This window comes from Phyllopteryx taeniolatus, chromosome 1, assembly GCF_024500385.1.
Source record: "Phyllopteryx taeniolatus isolate TA_2022b chromosome 1, UOR_Ptae_1.2, whole genome shotgun sequence".
In the NCBI taxonomy this organism is placed as follows: domain Eukaryota; kingdom Metazoa; phylum Chordata; class Actinopteri; order Syngnathiformes; family Syngnathidae; genus Phyllopteryx; species Phyllopteryx taeniolatus.
Genome location: NC_084502.1, coordinates 28,016,132 through 28,036,513, shown reverse-complemented (window position 1 = coordinate 28,036,513; position 20,382 = coordinate 28,016,132). Strand labels below are relative to the sequence as shown.

At 42.9% G+C, this 20,382-nt stretch overlaps 1 protein-coding gene across 17 annotated transcripts in view; it reads right to left on the bottom strand.

The window, feature by feature from the left end:
• Window positions 1–20,382, bottom strand: part of dmd (dystrophin) — a 216,594-nt gene that overhangs the window by 95,871 nt on the left and 100,341 nt on the right. For all 17 annotated transcript variants that reach the window (XM_061785408.1, XM_061785324.1, XM_061785369.1 and 14 more), the window contains 6 exons: window positions 20,046–20,159; window positions 19,823–19,978; window positions 19,570–19,740; window positions 16,876–17,058; window positions 13,533–13,667; window positions 8,756–8,905 (listed from right to left, as the gene is read on the bottom strand). In XM_061785408.1, coding sequence (XP_061641392.1) covers window positions 8,756–8,905; window positions 13,533–13,667; window positions 16,876–17,058; window positions 19,570–19,740; window positions 19,823–19,978; window positions 20,046–20,159 — 909 coding nt within the window. The remainder of the gene's footprint in view (window positions 1–8,755; window positions 8,906–13,532; window positions 13,668–16,875; window positions 17,059–19,569; window positions 19,741–19,822; window positions 19,979–20,045; window positions 20,160–20,382) is intronic.

Genomic DNA, 20,382 nt, shown 5'->3' with positions numbered 1-20,382 from the left:
GTCAAAATGTGAACAGCATGACGACTAAGGCCGTTAAAATACCATTTCTGATTGAACCAGGAAATTGATGGGTCCAAACACCTGTTTTGAATTTTACCATCCAACTCTTTGTTAGAGAACCGCAAGTTTTTAAAAAACTGAAAGACTGAACAGTTGGACAAGTGCACTCAAAAGTTAGAGAAGGTAAAATTAAGTTCACCTGTAAAGGTACCTGTTGTGCCTTTTAGGTTAATCCTGAAATTTCACCAGGAAGCTGAGTACCCCAATTTTTTTTGTTTTTTTTGATGAGTAGTTTATCTGAGGCCAACAACATTTACATGGCCAAAAGTGGTCAAAGGTTGCACCTACACGGCTCCTCCCAAAGGGTAATTCATTGCACATGCTAGCATCTATGACAGCACTGTGCTAAACACAACAAGATTTTCAGGCTGGTCCAACAATATCAACGAGTAAAAAGTGATCCATGACAACAACCAATTGACTCTATTCTATTCTTTTAATTACAAGCCAGTGTAGCCTTCAAAATGTGTTATTGTGTCAATGCTGAGTCCAATGTTCAGACAACCTCTGAAGGCACAAAAGCTGTTCCTGGCACAAAAGCACACACACATGACTGAAGCAAACACCCACCACCGCCACCATGCTCCCACGCCCGGTGCGCACTCTCCTGCCGCATGGACTCCGAGGTGTATCTCTCATGGCATCTCAAAGTGAAGCCCACCGGATCAACATTACCAATGACAAGAATCACCTTCGCTTCTCTTGCGATTGCTTACGGGATTACCAGAGTCCGATCACTTACATCATAAACCCATTTGAAGTCATGTGTGACCTGGACAGGCAAACTGTATGCATGCTAATCCCACGGAGGATCCTGACTAAGTATAGCCCTCAGCCTCCACATCCCCCCCTGACATACACACACATTTATGTGACTTGTGGGCTTTCAGTTTCTAATAAATGAAATGAGAACTTCAGCGATATGAAATATTGAGACAAACACTTGTAACAAGTTTCCCCTGTGGAAATGCGTTACGCCACATTGGCTCCCAAATACACACTCTCAGTGAAGCAGCCCATTTGTTGCGTATTTTGCTGCACGACTGCACTTTGTGATTTGGCATACATGCCTTTAATGTGAACAATGTGTACATATAGAAGAACATTTTAGAGCATACAAGGGCTGGATTACCTCTGCATGGGTTTTACATTTGGGACCTTGTTATAATGGAATTATATACTTATCCTACTGCGTCAGCCTTTATTCTGGACCTTGGCAGGAGATGTTATTTGACACATCCGCTGCTCGTATCTTTCTCTGAATCAAAAGGTGGAAAAAATAAGACTGGTATAATGCGCTGTTGTGATTGAATTGGCTTTTCATTCTGCTTTATTAGGTATAGAGGTAGCTTTGACGATGTGTTTATTGTTGTACAGCGACCTCATGCATATTTGCACTTCAGCATTTGTGATTTCAGCTATTTGCGGATATTTGTTGACCTGTCCTTAGTTATCTGCTCGAAAAACCTACCTATTTGCTTTTCTGTGCAATAACTGTATTACCTTGGTGCCATCTTGTGGCATCTTGGAGCCAAGGAACTAGAGTATGTTGAAGTGAGTTGAGGAGTTTCATTTAGACTAAAGTAGATGTCATTTCTCGCAGATTTTCGCTATTAGCGGAAGGCTCTATTTCTATTTTGCAATGTACATGCATCTGCCCTATTGAGAGCTGTTTCTAATTGTTTTGAGCTAAATCATTTCTTCTTCCTCTCTGACAATGTCAATGAACACAGAGCATGATTATGTTTGGAAAGGCAACATTTATTCTTTTTGTATTGATGTTGTCGACATCTTCATATACAGAATTGTTATTAAGCAATAATATGTAACCTTAACTGCGGCCGACTGGTTAGCACATCTGCCTCACATTTCTGAGGACCCGGGTTTAAATCCGGCCTCAGCTGAGATAGGCGCCAGCATGCCCACGACCCCAGTTAGGGTGAGCGGCAAGCACTATGGATGGATGCAACCTTAACCTATGTAACAATAAACAAGTTTAACCTTACTATAATAAACTTTAAAAACAATTTTTGCAGCTACATTGATATGATTTGTTATAAGAAAAATAGCAGTTCTGGCTTTGCCCAGTTGACCCAGGATTGCCAGGGTCTCTAATGTTGACAGATGAGCCTGGTCATCTCGTGAAGTGTGTTAGTGGGGAAACACTGGTTTAGAGTACATATTCATTTAGAGTTCAATTCATTTAAAGAATTTTCTTCAGAAACTAATCACAAATAAAACTGACCATTTCAATTTCCCAAGTAAACTTAAATTCACACTAAATAGAGCGAAAAACACAATTATTACATTAGTTTTATTCATGTATAACCGTTTTGTCTTTCCACGACACTACCCTACGAACATTTATATATTTCACTTCAAATTTAATGAGACGGCTGCATTCATTAATGAGAGACGAAGGAGACTGAGCTGCCCACTTCATCTCATATGACTATGTTGGCAAACACACCCTCCGAGACAATAAACCCAGTCAATATCTGAAATACAAGAATGTGACACAAGAACATACACACAGATACAAACTCTAACATACACACAGTCTCAAATGGGTTGACAAACAAAAGAAAGCTTATCAGGCTGCAAGGAGAACATTAATCTGGTGCTTTTGTGAGGGGGGGGATCAACCCGGTGGGGTCTGAGTGTCCTTGTGCGTGTGTGTGTGAGTGTCTGTGTGTGCATGTGTATTTAAAAGTGTGACTAATCTGGCACCCGAGGCGGCAGAGGAAGCAATGCTGCCAGTGGGGGTGGCCGAAGGGAAGGCACAAGAAGAGGAAGAGGCGGAAGGAGGGACAAACTCCCAGGCTCTTCAGATGGAGCCAAAGCTATACAAATGGTATTATTGGTGTTTTACGTTTCATTCCCTTACGGCAGACATATCAGGCCGCCGACACAGGACCAATTTGAAGTCAGCATGACATTGGTCCGCACGGCATCAGCCAAACGTGTACGTAATTCCAAGAGCAGCGTCTTCTTATTTGTATGAACTATAGAGCACTCAGTGTTGGGCTGTGGGGATACGACAGTCGGCCAATCAGGTGTAAACGGTGACATTTTTCTGCGCGCCGTCAACGCCACACCGGGCATCGATCCAGTACCGTCTTTATGGATTGGAGTGTGAGGTTCCTTAACGTAGCCGCAATCCCTAGCAAGCTCCCGTTACACAGGTACCAGTTTCCATGGAGCCACATGGCTACTTATGCATCTGCTCATGCATTTTAAGTATGAATAACTGTTACCGCTAATTTTGAAAGCTCTGTTTGTTGTCGATTGAATGAATGAAGACGCATTGCCGAAGAACACGTGTCAGCGCAAATCTGAAAAAAAATGAAAGTGACTGGCGAACGACAATGACGAAACGAACGCAGCACCGACGGCCCTCTCATTTGATCGGAGGCAACGAAGTCTACAGGAATACTTTTCAGATTCCTACGGCGTGAGTTTTCATTAATGATATCTACATTACATTAGTGTTTATTTGAAGTTTCGTCGATGATGGAAATGTTCCTCATGGTTGTTGAAGCACAAATCTGACTGCAAAAAGTCTTTTCCGCATCGGAGATCACACTTTTATAGGATTCGGACACAATAGACCACTATGTGGGACGTGTGTCACTATTATTATCCTTGTTTTCCAAATCTGATGATGCACTTGCGGTCAGTGTGACCCAGAAAATGAGATGGCTCAAGCGCATGTCGCCTTTGTTTGTTGTTTAAAGCAAGCTAGCTTAGTTAGCTCGGCGGCAACCGTCGTAGTTACAAACACAAAAAAATCACTACATCACAGGTGTCAAACTCAAGGCCAGGGGGCCAGATCCAGCCCGCCACATCATTTTATGTGGCCTGCAAAAGCAAATCATGTGTGTCAACTCCCACGATTCTTGCTAAAATCTGTTCCAAATGTTTGTATAATATTCATATGTAATAAATAGTAATGAACTATTGTAAGCATGTTTTGCCTCCAAACCCCTTTTACAATTACTTGAACAATAGTTGAACAAACCATTATCCTTGACTTCTGATTTCAAAACTATCCATCCATCCATCCATTTTCTGAGCCGCTTCTCCTCACTAGGGTCGCGGGCGTGCTGGAGCCTATCCCAGCTGTCATCGGGCAGGAGGCGGGGTACACCCTGAACTGGTTGCCAGCCAATCGCAGGGCACATAGAAACAAACAACCATTCGCACTCACGGTCATGCCTACGGGCAATTTAGAGTCTCCAATTAATGCATGTTTTTGGGATGTGGGAGGAAACCGGAGTGCCCGGAGAAAACCCACGCAGGCACGGGGAGAACATGCAAACTCCACACAGGAGGCGACGGGGATTGAACCCCGCACCTCAGAACTGTGAGGCTGACGCTCTAACCAGTCGTCCACCGTGCCGCGATTTCAAAACTAGTTATCCATCAATTTGTTGCCTATGTGTAATAATATGATGAGGCGATTAAACATTGATATGGTTTTACAATCATAATGGCCCTCTGAGGAAAACCGTATCTACAATGTGGTTTGTGACAAAAATGAGTTCGACACCCCTGCAGTAGATGATCGCAATTTCGCAAAAGTGTTGGCGATCATATGGTTAAATTCCTTTGTATATTGACTAATTTTGGTGTTGTAGGCAAAGTATTTTGATGAAAATATCAATGACTGTCTCAAGCAGCAGCCGCTGCCAACATCCTCATTAACTTGCTGGAGCAGTTCGCTAATCTTCCTGGGGTGCACATATAATCAACAGTACAACTAATTGATTAGTACAGCACACAGTACATCAATTGTGTAGTCACACAGGATTCATTGATACAGCACTTACAAAATACATGCGTCGAACAAGTAAAACAACATTATCACAAAAGACACCAATTAATAATTTGAATAGCCGGCCCAATCCCCACGTGCTGCCAGACCTCATCTGATCTCGAAAGCTAAACAGGGTCAGTCCTGGTTAGTAATTGGATGGGAGAAAGCCAAGGAATATCAGGTGCTGGGGTTGGACAGTAGCCCAATCACCTGCTCCTGTTAAAAAAACTACAGATTACAGAAACAGCAGCTGTCGCCTAATGTGCCTCATGGCATTGAGAGCTCTAACTAATAATTTGATGTGAAATGAAATACTGTTAAAACAGAACATTTATTTTAATCCTCAAGCAACACCTCTCAGCTGAAAAGAGTATCAAGTGGATATGATAAAACCAAATAGCAGCTATGTCAAAGTCGCAGCCCGTGGGCCACATCCGGCCTGCCACATCATTTTATGTGGCCAAGAAAAATAATTTGCGTCAACTTCCCTGATTCTTGTTCAAATCTGCACCAAAATTTCACATTGTAATAAATAATAACGTTGAAATATTGTAAGCATTTTCGTTTTGTTACCAAACCCCTTTTTACAGTAACTTGAACAAGAGTTGAACAAAGTATTATCCTTGACTTCTAATTTTAAAACTATTTATCTGTAATTTTCTTTATGCATATATAATACTATGATCAGGGGATCGAAACATTTATATGGTTATATGGTTTCAGAGTGAAACCGTACCAACAATGTGGCCCGTGACAAAAATGAGTTTGACACCTCTGCCTTACGATATTGAATGTGAACCAAACGATGACTTAAAAACCAATGTCCGTACATAACTGGGATTCTTGGTGTACTGTTACACCCGCGGTTATACAGTGGTGCTTTGAGATACAAGTGACCTGACTTACGAGTGACTTTGACTTGCGAGAGACATTTGAGATACGAGCGCTGAATGAAGACAGTAGACTCAACTTCACTTCACAATAAGCAGCAGTTTGGTTTAATAGTGAAACATCCTTTAACAAAGAGGCTTCGAGCCGCCTAATCGCACTCCCAGTTGAAGTTTACTGTCAAACTAATTACACATTTTCTATTTAAAACAGCCACATAACTTTGTGTTAAAGTTCACTCCCTTAATGCTAACACATAATAGGAAACACCATAGACAGCCTAACTAATAGCATTAGTGTTGGAGTGTTATAACCCTTGAAGCAACGGGTATTTGAACACAAACGGTGGAGCAACACATGTAGACAGATCATATAACAACACTCACATGCATATATTTGTTATTCTCTGTGGAGCTACAAATACACAGATCATTTTACACTTGAAACTATGTGAGTCCCGGGATGCACATGTCATGGAAACAATGAGTTCCAAACTGGGAACAATGAGTCGCTGCAACTTACCATCACAGAATACAGAAAAAGTAATCCTCCTCTATATCACGGTTCTTGCTTCGCAGTACCATGATATTGCAGATTTCTATTACAGCTGTTACTCTATTTTGTACAATATTTTGTACAATATTTTGGTGTTATCTATTGCGCTTGCGCTCTCTCAATATATTATATGTGTTTACACCTGTCACGATAAAATCTTTTAGGACGATATATTTTCCCAAACAATACTATTTCTGATATTTTTTTTATGACACTGATATAATGATATTAGAACATAATAATGCAATTACATCCGTTTTTTAAGAATAATTCACTTCTAATTCTAAGAATAATGAACATTGACATTGTAATGTAGAACAATAGATAAAATATCCATGCACCTATTTTTTACACCGCTTATCCTCACTAGAGTCGCGGGTAGACTGGAGCCTATCCCAGCTAGGGTACACCCTGAACTGGTCCCCAGCCAATTGCCGGGCACATATAAACAGGCAACAAGTTCCACTCACATTTACACCTACGGGTAATTTAGAGTCTTCAATCAACATGCCATGCATGTTTTTGGGATGTGGGAGGAAACCGGAGTGCCCGGAGAAAACCCATGCAGGCACGGGACGATCATGCAACCGCCGCACAGGTGAGGCCGGATTTGAACCCCGGTGCTCAGAACTGTGACGCAGAGGTGCTGACCAGTCAGCTACCATGCCACCTAGATTAAAAAAAAAAAAAAACAACAACAACAAAAACACACATATATATATATATATATATATATATATATATATATATATATATATATATATATATATATATATATATAATATATTTATAAAAATATAAATAAAACAGACTCAGGTTCTGTTCACAAAAATTGCACTTAACATTAACAACAACAGGTAGATCAAAGCAACCAGTTTTGATTCAAGATTTGTACGACTTTTCAAAGGTCTGCAGCCTTTCTTTAAACACTGCTTTGTCAACATTAGGGTTGGGCATTGAGAATTGAGAAACGAGAACCGGGACAAATGTTTCGGTTCTCCCAGAACCGTTCAAGTGTAAAGATTTTGGTGCCCAGTCTTGACGCCTAGTCCTCCGGCTGAAGAAGTGGCGGAAACCAACGAAGAAGCGGCAAAAAACAACAAAGAAGAATGCGCATGAAGATGTGCTTGTGCCCAACGGAGGCGGCGGTGAACAAAAGTGTGTCTTAACTTTGAAATTAACTAACTCAGTGAAGTCAACTCTCAGTCAACTGGGTGAGTGAAACAATAAAATACGTCTATGCCAACATTGAGACAGCTAACGAGGTAAACGGTTGGTGGCACTTTACCACTGATGGTTTTTAGCGTTTATTTTAGTCTTCAAACCAACGTATGCGCCGATGACAGAAAAAAAAGCTTAACATTGGGCTAAAACTTCACCGTAACAACTTTACATCACAATGAATTGGGACAAAATTCACATATACGTTGTCTCACAGTATCACAAACACTAACCTTGTGCCTCATCGGTGGGTAGGGAAAGGAATCAGCGTTTTATAGCATTTGGTTCTAGCCATAAATTTAAATTTTTTTTTAAATAAAAATCACCGGTGTCGTGTGAAGTTACTTTTCGTGCCAAAATGCTGAGTTGCGGTGCATACCATTCAAAATAAAAGGCTACAAGCTTAAAACAGGAAGTCAAATTAAAACTTTGATGTAACAGTTCTAAATAACGATTTTAACAATACTATATTTAACTTTTAGCTGAAACATTAATTAATGAATATTAAGTCAATTGGGTTAGTTCCACACACATTGCCTTTTAGTTCATAGGTTTGCTATTGATACTGGTTATAAAGAACCTCGAGTCAAATGTTCGTTTTAGTCTATGCTGCGGGCTGCTAAGAAAATGGATGTTCTTAATTTGGACACCCTTTATTTAAACCATGCAAACTTTTTTGACCCAGCCGCCTAAAAGAATCGGAATCAAGAAACGTTTGGAACCGGAATCGGAACCAGAATCGCTCAAATTCAAACGATCCCCAACCCTGGTCAACATGTTCAGTGGCTACATCTCTTACAATAGTGAGTAACGCTATACTGTGTATAATGTGAGCATACATGCGCCATATACACGGTTACGTTTGTATTTGCATTGTTTGGGACAGGGTTCCATAATAGCAAGCTGACGGGAAACTGGAAATGTCCCACCATGTTTTTTGATAGATGTTGGAACTCGGTGCACACATAAGGCACGCCACATTATAAGGCGCCCCGTCCATTTTGGAGAAAATGTAAGACTTTTAAGTGCGCCTTATGGTCGTGAAAATACGGTACTCGTATCTAAAGACACCACTGTATAAGCATTATGTGGTTCCATCTTTGTAACCACCCCCTTGAGGGCATCAGTAACTACGATACGGCCTGTGAAGTTTGAGACGCCTGAGGATAAATGTAATAAATATGATTGCAATGCATGACCATCATGTCTCACCCTCGTCATGAGCTCGTCCCATCGTGCGTTGAAGGCGTCCAATTTTTGCTGAATTAGCTCATCCAATACACCACCGTCCATCAAAGTCTGGGCCAGCTCTCGAATCTGGTTTCTGTTGTCCTCAGGGTGTCGCAGGAGAGCCTCAAGTCCCTGTGAATGTGAATGTGAATATGCGCACGCACACACAAATACACACCATTAGGACCCAATACATATTTGTTTACCCAGACATTAAGTCAGGAGGACAAAGCATCTTTCCATTTCATTTGGGCATGAACTTTTACAAAGCCATTTAATTAACATTCATGCAGTATTTGGCTTTAGACTACTTTGAACGTCATGTCTGTCATTTACCAGATTTTTCATTAGGTACGCCTGCATTCCAATTAAAGTGATGTATCAATTATTCTATAGTGTGTGTTGCGATGTGATCACAGTAGTACCCTTGCTCTGTTTACTGACCTTTACTGTGGGAGACGTATTGTTTAACAATACGTTTATTATTAGTATTAATTAGTAGTGATGTAAATCTGCACTGCATCATACTGAAAGCTGTTATTTTCTTTATATTATTCAGCTATATTAGAGAGGCAAAACTAGAATGATTTGTGTGTTGCAGAATGATGCATTTCAATTGTAAACTATGTAAATAAACTCTTCATGAAATTTACAACAACATGATACTTTAAAGAGAAAAACCTCTACTGTAACAGTATTTTAATAATAATAATAATAATAATAATACATTTTATTTCAAGTGCCTTTCAGAGAACCCAAGGACAGTGAACAATAAATTAATGGTTGAAATTATACAGACGAAAAAAAGAATAAATTACATTTTGTATGCTGGTGTGAGCATATATACATATATTAACTATACAATCTACTGTACATAAATTCAGGGCGATAAAATTGTAACTTCAGGATGGGCAGTAGGTCTTTAAAAAGAGGAAAAGAGTCAATGTTCCGGATGGCATGTGGCCAGGAGTTCCAGAGTTGGGGAGCTGAGGGGCTGAAAACTCTCCTTCCCCGTGGTGCTGAGGCGGACAGAGGGGACAGTCAGGTGAATAGAGGAGGAGGATCGGAGGGAGCTGGTTGATGTAGTGGAGGTGAAAGTATGATGACCGGGTAATGGTATTTATGTTATTATGTTATGTTCAGTTTGTTTATGTGAATTGCTATTGAGTTTTGGGAAATTGTAAGTGAACCAGGATTTAATTTCCAAGAGCCACGAGATAAGTGAGGAGGGAGGAAGTGATGAATTTGGTTGTCCAGAAATGTAGAGCTGGGTATCATCCGTTTAGCAGTGGAAAAAAATATATTACATTTGGGGAAAATATTGGCAATGGGAGGCAATAAATGAATAGAAGAGGCCCTGGATAACACTTGATGTAACTAGGGAGGGATCAGATTTGAAGGATTTTAGTTGAATAAACTGAAAGCGGTCAGAGAGACCAGTGAAGAGGTGTATGTAAAATGCCATCGGCAGAGAGTCTATTGAGGCGGATGGGGTGTGAGAAGGTATCGAATGCTGGAATGGAAAGATTACCAGAATCAGCGGCAATGAGGAGGTTGTTAGTTATTTTTAGAAGAGCAGACGCTGCACTGTGGCAGGGACGGAAGCCGGAATGGAAAGGCTTGTATCGACTGTTAAGGGTTAGGTGGGAATGAATTAAGAGGCAACAATTTTTTCCATAATCTTGGAGATTAAAGGCAAATTCAAGATGGGGTGAAGGTTATTGAAATTGGTGGGATCTGAACCAGTTTTTTCTTTCTTTTTTTTTCTTTAGATAGGAATTGTAGCTGGAATTTTAAGCAAGGAAGGGATGGTACCAAAGGTCAGGGAAGAATGAATAATGGCAGTTATGACAGGAAGCAGAGAGGAAAGGTATGACTTGATGGGGGTTGTGGGAAGCGGATCAAGCTGACATGTAGATGGTTTGGATTTACGGATGATGTCAGAAATTGTAGGACGATCAGGCAGTTGAAAGCAGAAAAAAGGCTTACGGCATAGAAAAGCTTCTGGTGAGGGAGGAGGTGCTGAAATGGAACGTACTGTAATTGCTGATGAATATTGCAAATTTTGTCATTGACGAATTACATTAGGGAGTTGCAGGTGTCAAGAAAGTAGAAATGGGTAGGTAGGGAGTTAAGAGGGTCATATGTTTTGTTCAGCAGGGAGAATAGTGTTTTGGTATTTCCTCTGCTTGACTTTAAGTCTCACTGCTATTGCCCATGTGAGCATTGAAGCCCCACAGAAGAACAAGGGAGTCCCCAGTGGGAGTGCTTTACAGCACCCCCTCCAAGGACTCCAAGAAGGGTGGGTGCTCTGAGCTGCTGTATGGTGCATAGGCACAAACAACTGTCAGGACCCGTCCCCTGACCCAAAGGCAGAGGGAGGCTTGTCTTGTATCTCGGGGCGAACCCCATTTAAAGGGCTCCAAGCCACGGGGCAATGAGTATGCCCACACCTGCTCAGCGTCTCTCACGACAGTGAGACTTGGAGGGCATGATTAGGAAGATTGCCCCACGCTCCCAACCCCCTCACCCCCCAGTCAGAACCCAAGCGGTATTCTGTCATTGGACTTCAGTGCTCGTCACAGATTATCCATAACACACATCATGTTCAAACGCAGAGGTGGCGGAACCCCACAACATTTTACCCTATGTGCCCCTTTTTTACCCAATGTGGCCGAAAGTGCCCTTGGAGCAGCCAAAAGTGCCCTTGGAGCGGCAAAGGTGCCAGAGAAAAATTTCCATCAGCACCCCCGCCTCGGTCGATGACAGATAAATTCCCATCAGCACTGCCCCCAGCACCACCCCAAAACCCGTCAACGATTGGTTTCGGAGGGGCGAAAAGTGCCCTAAGAGCGGTACAAAGAGCTGTACTGTACACCACCCCTGCATAGGCACACTTGGTATTAGGACACAGCCCACAGTTCGATGATCGACTTTGTGGTCATGTCATCGGACTTGCGGCCGCATGTCTTGGACACTCGGGTGAATAGAGGGCAAAGTTCTCAATCGATCATCGCCTGGTGGTGTGTTGGCTCCAATGGTGGGGGAAGATGCCGGTCCAACCTAGCAAATGCAAACATATTGTGAGGGTCTCCTGGGAACGTCTGGCAGAGTCCCCTGCCAGAAAACGTTTCAACTCCCACCTCTGGCAGAACTTGGACCACGCTCGAGGGAGGTGGGGGACATGGAATTGGAGTAGGCCATGCCCTGCGCCTCCATTGTTGAGGCGGCTGACTGGAGTTATGGCCGTAAGGTGGTCGGTGCCTATCGTGGTTGATGGACACCAGCGATGAGGAATGCCCTCAAGCTGAAGAAGAATTCCTATCGGGCCTGTTTGAAGTATAAGACTCCAGAGGCAGCTGATGGGTAACAGCAGGCCAAGAATAACGTGGCTTTGTTGGAAGTTCGGTGCAGCCGGCTAAGATCTGCCTGGAGTTCCTTAAGGCCCTGGATGTTGTAGGGCTGTGTTGCTTGATACATCTCTGCTGCATCGCATGGACGTTGGGCACGGTGCCTCTTCTGGATTAGCAGACAAGGGGGGCCGGGGGGGGTCCTCCTTTTTAAGAAGGGGGACTAGAGCGTGTGTTCCAACTCCCTGGGAAGGTCTATTCGGAGATGCTGGAGATGAGAGTCCGTTGGGAAGTCGAATCTCGGATTCAGGAGGAGAAGTCTAGTTTTCATCCTGGTCGTGGAACAGTGGACCAGCTCTACACCCTCAGCAGGGTACTCGAGGGTGCATGGGAGTTTGCCAAACCAGTCTACACGTGTTTTGTGGACTTGGAGAAGGCGTTTGACCGTATCCCTCGGGGGAGTACTGTGGTGGTGGGGTGGGGGTGCCCTGGGAGTATGGGGTACCGGAACCCTTATACGGGCTGTTCCTCATTGCCAGTTGGAAGTCGGATTTGTTTTGAGTGAAACCAAAAAGGCTGGGTACTCTGAATTGCTATTTGGTGCATGGGCACAAACAACAGTTGGGACACGTCAGCCCACCCGAAGGCGGAGAGAGGCTACCCTCTCGTCCACCGGGTAGACCCCAACGTACAGGCACCGAGCTGGGGGGCAATAAGTATGCTCGGCGCCTCTCACCGTGGGCAACTCCAGAGTGGAAAAGAGTCCAACCCCTCTCAAGAGTACTGGTACCAAAGCCCAAGCTGTGTGTGGAGGGGAGCTAGACTATATCTCGTCTGAACTTCTCAACCTCGCACACCAGCTCGGGCTCTTTCCCTGCCAGAGAGATGACATTCCACGTCCCTGGAGTCAGCTTCTGAAGCCAGGGATTGGACCGCCAAGGTTCCCACCTTCCGTCACCACTCAGCTCACTACGTACCTGACCCCCTTGGCCCGTCCCATAGGTGGTGAGCTCATGGGAAGTAATGTGATACACTTCACTTTAATAAGTCATGTACGGCCTTGACATTACATAACCAGACAACAGGAGTGTGATTGCTGTGACTGGAACTGTATAAATATTTGCCTGTGAGCCAAAGCTGTATCTCACTTTGGCAAAAACCGTATGAGATCCAACTGCAGCTGCTTTTTAGTTTTTGTTGCTTTGCTTCTATAATAAAGACAATAAAAGGCTAACTCCTTTGTTGGTTTTTCTGCTATAAAAGACAATGAAATGCAAACTCTTTTTCCACACTATTATTTCTCCGTTGCAGTATCACAGTATGTACCTCTTACCCTTGCTTTGGTGTGACTTCAAGACAAGGAGTGCATGGCATAAAAGTTAAAGAAGTAGGTTTTTGTGCACACTCACATCTAGCGCCTCCTGTATCTCCTCTGCTCCTCCTTGGAGGTTCTCAGCTACATCAAGTTTCTGCTCCAGCTGGTCCAGGAAGGCATTCTCCTGTTCCAGGTAGGACAGCAACTCGCACCAACATGCCCAAACCTCCTGCACCACACATGGACCATAATTACTCAGACACTGTAAATCCGTTAATGGAAAAAAAAATATCCACGAAAAATCAGATGGAAGATAATGAGGATGCAATCAAAGCATTTTCTTTCTCATTTCTGCCCCACTGATAAGTACAACAATTTTGTCAAAAGGTTTTGGTTTCTTGGTCTTTTTTCTACTTGCCGCCATGATACCTTTTAGAGCCATTGATCAACAAGTGCATTGAAATTTCTTTCATGAGGTGATTTACATTGACCATTCATGGTTAAATGAGGGCATGAAAAGGGCAGGGATATGAACATTCGTTGCAGAACATGCAACGAATGTGACTTAGAAAAGGAAATTGCATGCAGGTGTGTAAGTGCACAGTTTCCTTATAATATATATATAAATATCTTTGTGCCCAGACTATTTTCAGCTCACTAATGTATTCATACATTACGTAGGAACCCAACACAGACTTAATAAAGTAAATAAGGTCTTCGAAACCACTGGTCTAAAGTATAGGTGTCAAATTCATGGCCCGGGGGCCAGATCCAGCCCGGCACATCATTTTATGTGGCCCGCCAAAGCAAATGATGTGCGTCGACTTCATGACTCTTGCTAAAATACCAAAACAGCAAATTGTCTTCACTTTTGATAACAGTGAGCTATTGCAACCATTTCTTTGTTACCAATTCCCCATTTAAAATAAATTGAATAATAGTTCAACAGACATTTTTTACTTACTTCTGATTTCAAAACAAATTGTCCATAGATGTGTTGTGTATATGTAATAATAGGCGATCACACATTTACACTGTATGTGTTCACAGTACGTGGAACAGTGGACCAACTCTACACCCTCGGCAGGGTCCTCGAGGGCACGTGGGAGTTCGTCCAACCAGTCTACATATGTTTTATGGACTTGGAGAAGGCATTCGCTGTGTCCCTCGGGGAGTCCTGCGGTGGGTGCTTCAGGAGTATGGGGTACCAAACCCCCTGATATGTACCACCAGTGTCAGAATTTGCTCCCCATTGCCGGCAGTAAGCTGGATTCATTTCTGGCGAGGGTTGGACTCCGCCAAGGCTGCCCTTTGTCACTGATTCTGTTCATAACTTTAATGGACAGAAATTCTAGGCGCAGCTGAGGTGTAGAGGGGGTCTGTTTTGTTGGCCTCAGTATTGCATCTATGCTTTTTTTGCAGATTATGTGGTTCTGTTGGCTTCATCAAGCCGTGATCTCCAACTCTTACTGAAACGGTTGAGCTGAAAATCAGCACCTCCAAATCTGAGTCACGGTCCTCAGTCAAAAAAGGGTGGAGTTCCCTTTCCAGGTTGGGGATTGGATCCTCCTGTCCTAAATTGAGGAATTCAAGTATCTTGGCGTCTTGTTCACGGGTGAGAGAAGAGTGGAACGAGAGATCGACAGGCAGATCAGAGCAGTGTCTGCAGTGATGTAGACTTTGTATCGATCCGTTGTGGTGAAGAAGGAGCTGAGCTGAAAGGCCATCTTTCAATTTACCAGTCGATCTATATTCCTACCCTCAGCTGTGCGTTGTGATGGAAAGAACAAGGGCTATTACCCTCAAAATACTGACATTTTATTTCCCCATTGTTGCCACCCATTTAGTCCACACTTGTAGCCAGCAGCAGCTTTCACCCCACGATCTAAAAAAATGAGGAAAAACTGACACCTGAATGGTGTTTTTTGTTTTAAATGAGGAATTTAAAAATAACAGGACTTTTGTGCTTAATGTGCAAACAAAAACACACAACACAGTATGACAGGAACAATGGTGAAAGGACATTGATAACTAAGCTCTGGGTGACTATATTAACAGAATAATTTATCTATTCTTATACTACAAAACAAAATAAATTCCATATTATCACAGTGGGCGGCACGGTGACGGACTGGTTAGCACATCTGCCTCACAGTTCTGAGGACCTGGGCTCAAATCCGGCCTTGCCTGTGTGGAGTTTGCATGTTCTCCCCGTGCCTGGGTGGGTTTTCTCTGGGTACTTCGGTTTCCTCCCACATTTCAAAAACATGCATGGTAGGTTAATTGAAGACTCTAAATTGCCCATAGTTTTGAATGTGGGCGCAAATGGTTGTTTGTTTATATATGTGCCCAGCGATTGGCTGGCGACCAGTTCAAGGTGTACCCCGCTTCTCGCTCACAGTCAGATGGAATAGGTTCCAGCACGCCCGTGACCCGAGTGAGGATAAGCGGTAAAGAATATGGATGGTTGGATTATCAAAGTGTGATCATACAGTGTTTTAACTAAAGCATTGTGATACAAATAATAATTTTCCTGGTAATCAATTTTTACAATTACGGACTGTATTATAAAAGAACATTCATTCCCATTTATGCAGTGTCCTTGAATGCACCTCATGACTCACGCTGTGATGTGGCTGTTGTGACCACATACATCACGATGATGATGCGAAAACAAAATATCGTGCAGCCCTAGTGTGAATGCTTGTTTGTCTATATGTGCCCTGCGATTGGCTAGCGACCAGTCCAGGGTGTGCAGTGCCTCTCGCCCAAAGTCAGCTAGGATAGGTTCCAGCTCACTTGCAACCCTAGTGTAGATAAGCGGTATAGAAAATGGATGGATGAATGCATCCTCATAATGGGGTCTCTTGACAGTATATTATATTGTGTCTTGACTTGCCAAAAAGCTATGATGCCAAATATTTTGTCAGGGTGAGACATTTGAAAGCGTGATTCTTCACGGGTGGTAACAGTAGTGGTATCTGGGTTCCATCTAGCGGCACACAAAAAGAATCACTATAGTTCAGTTGTATTTAACGTTTAACACATTTGCATTTCATCTTAAAGAACTGTTTGTTGTTCAACATTTATCCAAGAACAATTTTTTGTAACTTTTATGTGCAATACATTGAAATTGAATTACCTAAAAACTGGTTTTTCCTGCATGTTTCTATATTAAAGCACACTATTAGTGTTCAAACTACGGATAATGTTACTGTGGTTTAAAATAGTACTAAATATATTTTTTAGGAATAAAACCTCTCGTTTGTGATGAACACTTGGGCCCACTACATTACTACTGTATTTTAATGTCTGTCATGATGGTGGTAGTTGGAGGGGTAAGTATTTTTTTAGGTGGTATTAGGTGTCATCACTGACATCGATAAACAGCCGCATCTTTCTCCACTTTGCTTTGACCAGTTGAAAAAAAATATTACCTCCAGAGTTTTGCATTTTCCGTCCAGGCGGCTGCAAAGGCGCTGGTAGTTGACCTTCAGCACATCAAGCTCTGAACGCAGTGCATCATGAGCAGTGGGCGGTGCCTTGGCGATGAAACTATTCACGCTGTCAGTCAGGAGTTTGACTTTGAGCTCCTTGGAGTGGACCTCTTCCTGGGCCCTCTGATGGAGAGGCAACATATTTGGTTAAAGGATAGATGCACACGGTGGAGGAAAAGAGCAAGCGGTGTGATGGGGTAAGCTTAAGAAGGAAGGGCTGAACCATCAGACAAATCACAATTGACAAAGCCTTGCGTGGCACAGTGAATGAATCAGTATAGCCCACACATCCCGAAAAGAGGAAAATAATAAGTGGGAGCAAAAGCAGAAGGAATGAGAAGTCACAAGATTAAAAAACAAGGGGACAATCCATTTTACATTTTCAACTCTTTCGAGCAAACCTCTAACGAGAAGAGGGCTGAACCAAGTCTTCTGAGAGCGTCACAGCGCTAACACTGCCAACAATTTACATCACATATACACCACATTATGTTAAGTAAAATGATGCAGTTAGAAAATTGAGGGGCGAACGGTGCATGAAAGGGAGACACAAAGCTTTGGCGAGGAGAGAAACAGCTTTTTATTACACCAATATCAATTGATGCATGCATATGAGACATTTACGACTGATTTGGGGGGGGGGGGGGGGGGTAGTTGAAATCTCCCCATCAAAGATGCAAAATGCATTACTGTGGTTAGGGCTCGCTGCTGCAACTTAGATGGAAAGTTTTAGGATCTTTCCTTGGGCCAAATGCTACATTCCAGATTGCTGCATAGTTGAACATTTCCAACCTGAACAAAGTACAACTTCACAGTGATGTCACACATTAATCCCTACTAAATTGGGACTGGGCGGCACGGTGGACGACTGGTTAGAGCGTCAGCCTCACAGTTCTGAGGACCCGGGTTCAATACATGGCCCTGTCTGTGTGGAGTTTGCATGTTCTCCCCGTGCCTGCGTGGGTTTTCTCCGGGCACTCCGGTTTCCTCCCACATCCCAAAAACATGCATTAATTGGAGACTCTAAATTGCCCGTAGGCATGACTGTGAGTGCGAATGGTTGTTTGTTTCTATGTGCCCTGCGATTGGCTGGCAACCAGTTCAGGGTGTACCCCGCCTCCTGCCCGATGACAGCTGGGATAGGCTCCAGCACGCCCGTGACCCTAGTGAGGAGAAGTGGCTCAGAAAATGGATGGATGGATGGATAAATTGGGACTGATGTAAAATCATGAGTGTAAAATGTTTGTTTATATTTGTTTATACTAAAATGCATCATTGCCAATCATAGATCCATCAAAGGATATACAGTGGAAACCTGTTTTTTGTAATTAATCTCTTCCAGAAAGTCTGAATAAAAACCATCCATCCATCCATTTTCTGAGCCGCTTATCCTCACAAGGGTCGCAGGAGTGCTGGAGCCTATCCCAGGTATCATCGGGCAGGAGGCGGGGTACACCCTGAACTGGTTGCCAGCCAATCGCAGGGCACATAGAAACAAACAACCATTCACACTCACATTCACACCTACAGGCAATTTAGAGTCTTCAATTAACCTACCATGCATGTTTTTGGGATGTGGGAGGAAACCGGAGTGCCCGGAGAAAACCCACGCAGGCACGGGGAGAACATGCAAACTCCACACAGGCGGGGCCGGGGATTGAAGCCCGGTCCTCAGAACTGTGAGGCAGACGCTCTAACCAGTCGGCCACCGTGCCGCGACTAAAAACCAAACTGTATGAAATCCAAAGCAATATTTCCCATAGTACATGTAACTTTTTTATTTATTTGATTTAACCTTTATGTATCTAGGAAAACCTCATTGAGATGATAAATCTCTTTTACAAGAGCGTCCTGGTCAGAACAGACAACAAACATATAATCCTTTTGACGGGATGTGTTATGCAGATTATCGCAGAGCAGACCAGGAGGTTTATTTCTTTGAGTTGTTCATAAAAGCTTGCATTGTGAAATACGCCACATCTTCTATTAATCCCTTTATATACAACTTATACTACCACGTAATACTTTGGATGAACGCGCATTGATTCCGGTAAAATTTGTTTTTTTTTTTTGCACAAAAAACGAGCAGGTGTAAAAAAAAAAAAAAAAAAAAAAAAAACGGGGAGAAATTTTAGATGGGGAAAAAAAACATTGAAAACTGAATCATATAAAACTATGGCATACAAAAACTGAGGATGGATGCCATTCATCACTCACTTATTGAAGTGCTCAGCCAAGCTTTTCGACGGCAGACCATGTAAATTACGAGTGGAATATTTCAGTCTTCTTAGTTTTCTGAAATGTTGGATTAATTGTTCTCTCTATGCTGGTGTGGGTTCTCTCCAAATAATATGGCTTTCTTCCACTGTCCAAAAACTTGTGTTAGGTTCACTGATGACTCTAAATTGGCCGTAGGTGCGAATGTGAGCGTAAACAATGGTGTCTCTTTCTGTGTCAGTTTTGTGCCTGACAGGTGATCAGTCCACGGTGTACCCTCCATCTCACTCTACTCTAAATCATAGGGATAGGCTGCAACAAAATAACCCCTGGAGTATAAGTAGAACATATATCGATATACAAAATCTGAAAGTAAGCTTTGTACTGGGAAACAGAAGGACAAAAGGTGCCAGATACCTTGAGCTCCTCCACTGCTTTGCGTAATTCTTCGGGTGTTTTGTAAGTGAAATCTCTCTCCAGGTAGTCTTCCTCGGCCTGGTTGATCCACTCCTGCATCTCCTGCATCTCCTTCCTCAGAGCCATTGTTTTATCCAAGCCACCTTTCAGAGCTGACTTCTTAGCATAAGCCTTGAAGGGGACATTGCACGTAGACCCATGAAATCAGGAACTTGAATGGAGATATTGGCCTGCGAGGGCAAGTTGTACCCACCTGTTTGCAAACGTTCTCCCACTGGGCATTCAGCCCATCCAGTTCCTTCTGAATATGAATTGCAAAAGGGAGCTCCGCCTCCTTCTTTAGCTGCAGGCCCACTTTGTTGATTCCATTGACGCTGGGCTGGATGGTGTGGATGTCGTTCACCAAGGCCTGCCAATCAATTTTGGTCAGCATTTAAGTGGTTTAACTCACGATGGGCAGCAGGAGTTCTGCTCACCGCACACTGTTCCAGTTGTTTCTCCAGTGCTTCAGAGTCTCCGAGTGCTGGCCATTCCTCATTCAGGAAGACATCCACATCTGCCATCCACTTCTTTAATGTCTTCACATCATTCTAATGGGAAGAGTTTTGTTATGTGAAAGCTGAGAAAGCCAAGGAGACATAATGAACTAATATTTGTATGGAAAGCCCTTTGAGCATTTATTTGATATCAGCTTCAGGTCCATGTACTGGTAGAATGACTTCGACACACTAGTAGAATGACTATGTCTCACTTAGAACATTTTTTTCCCACTACTGCCTTCCACTACCATATGATATTAATAGCGCTATTGGA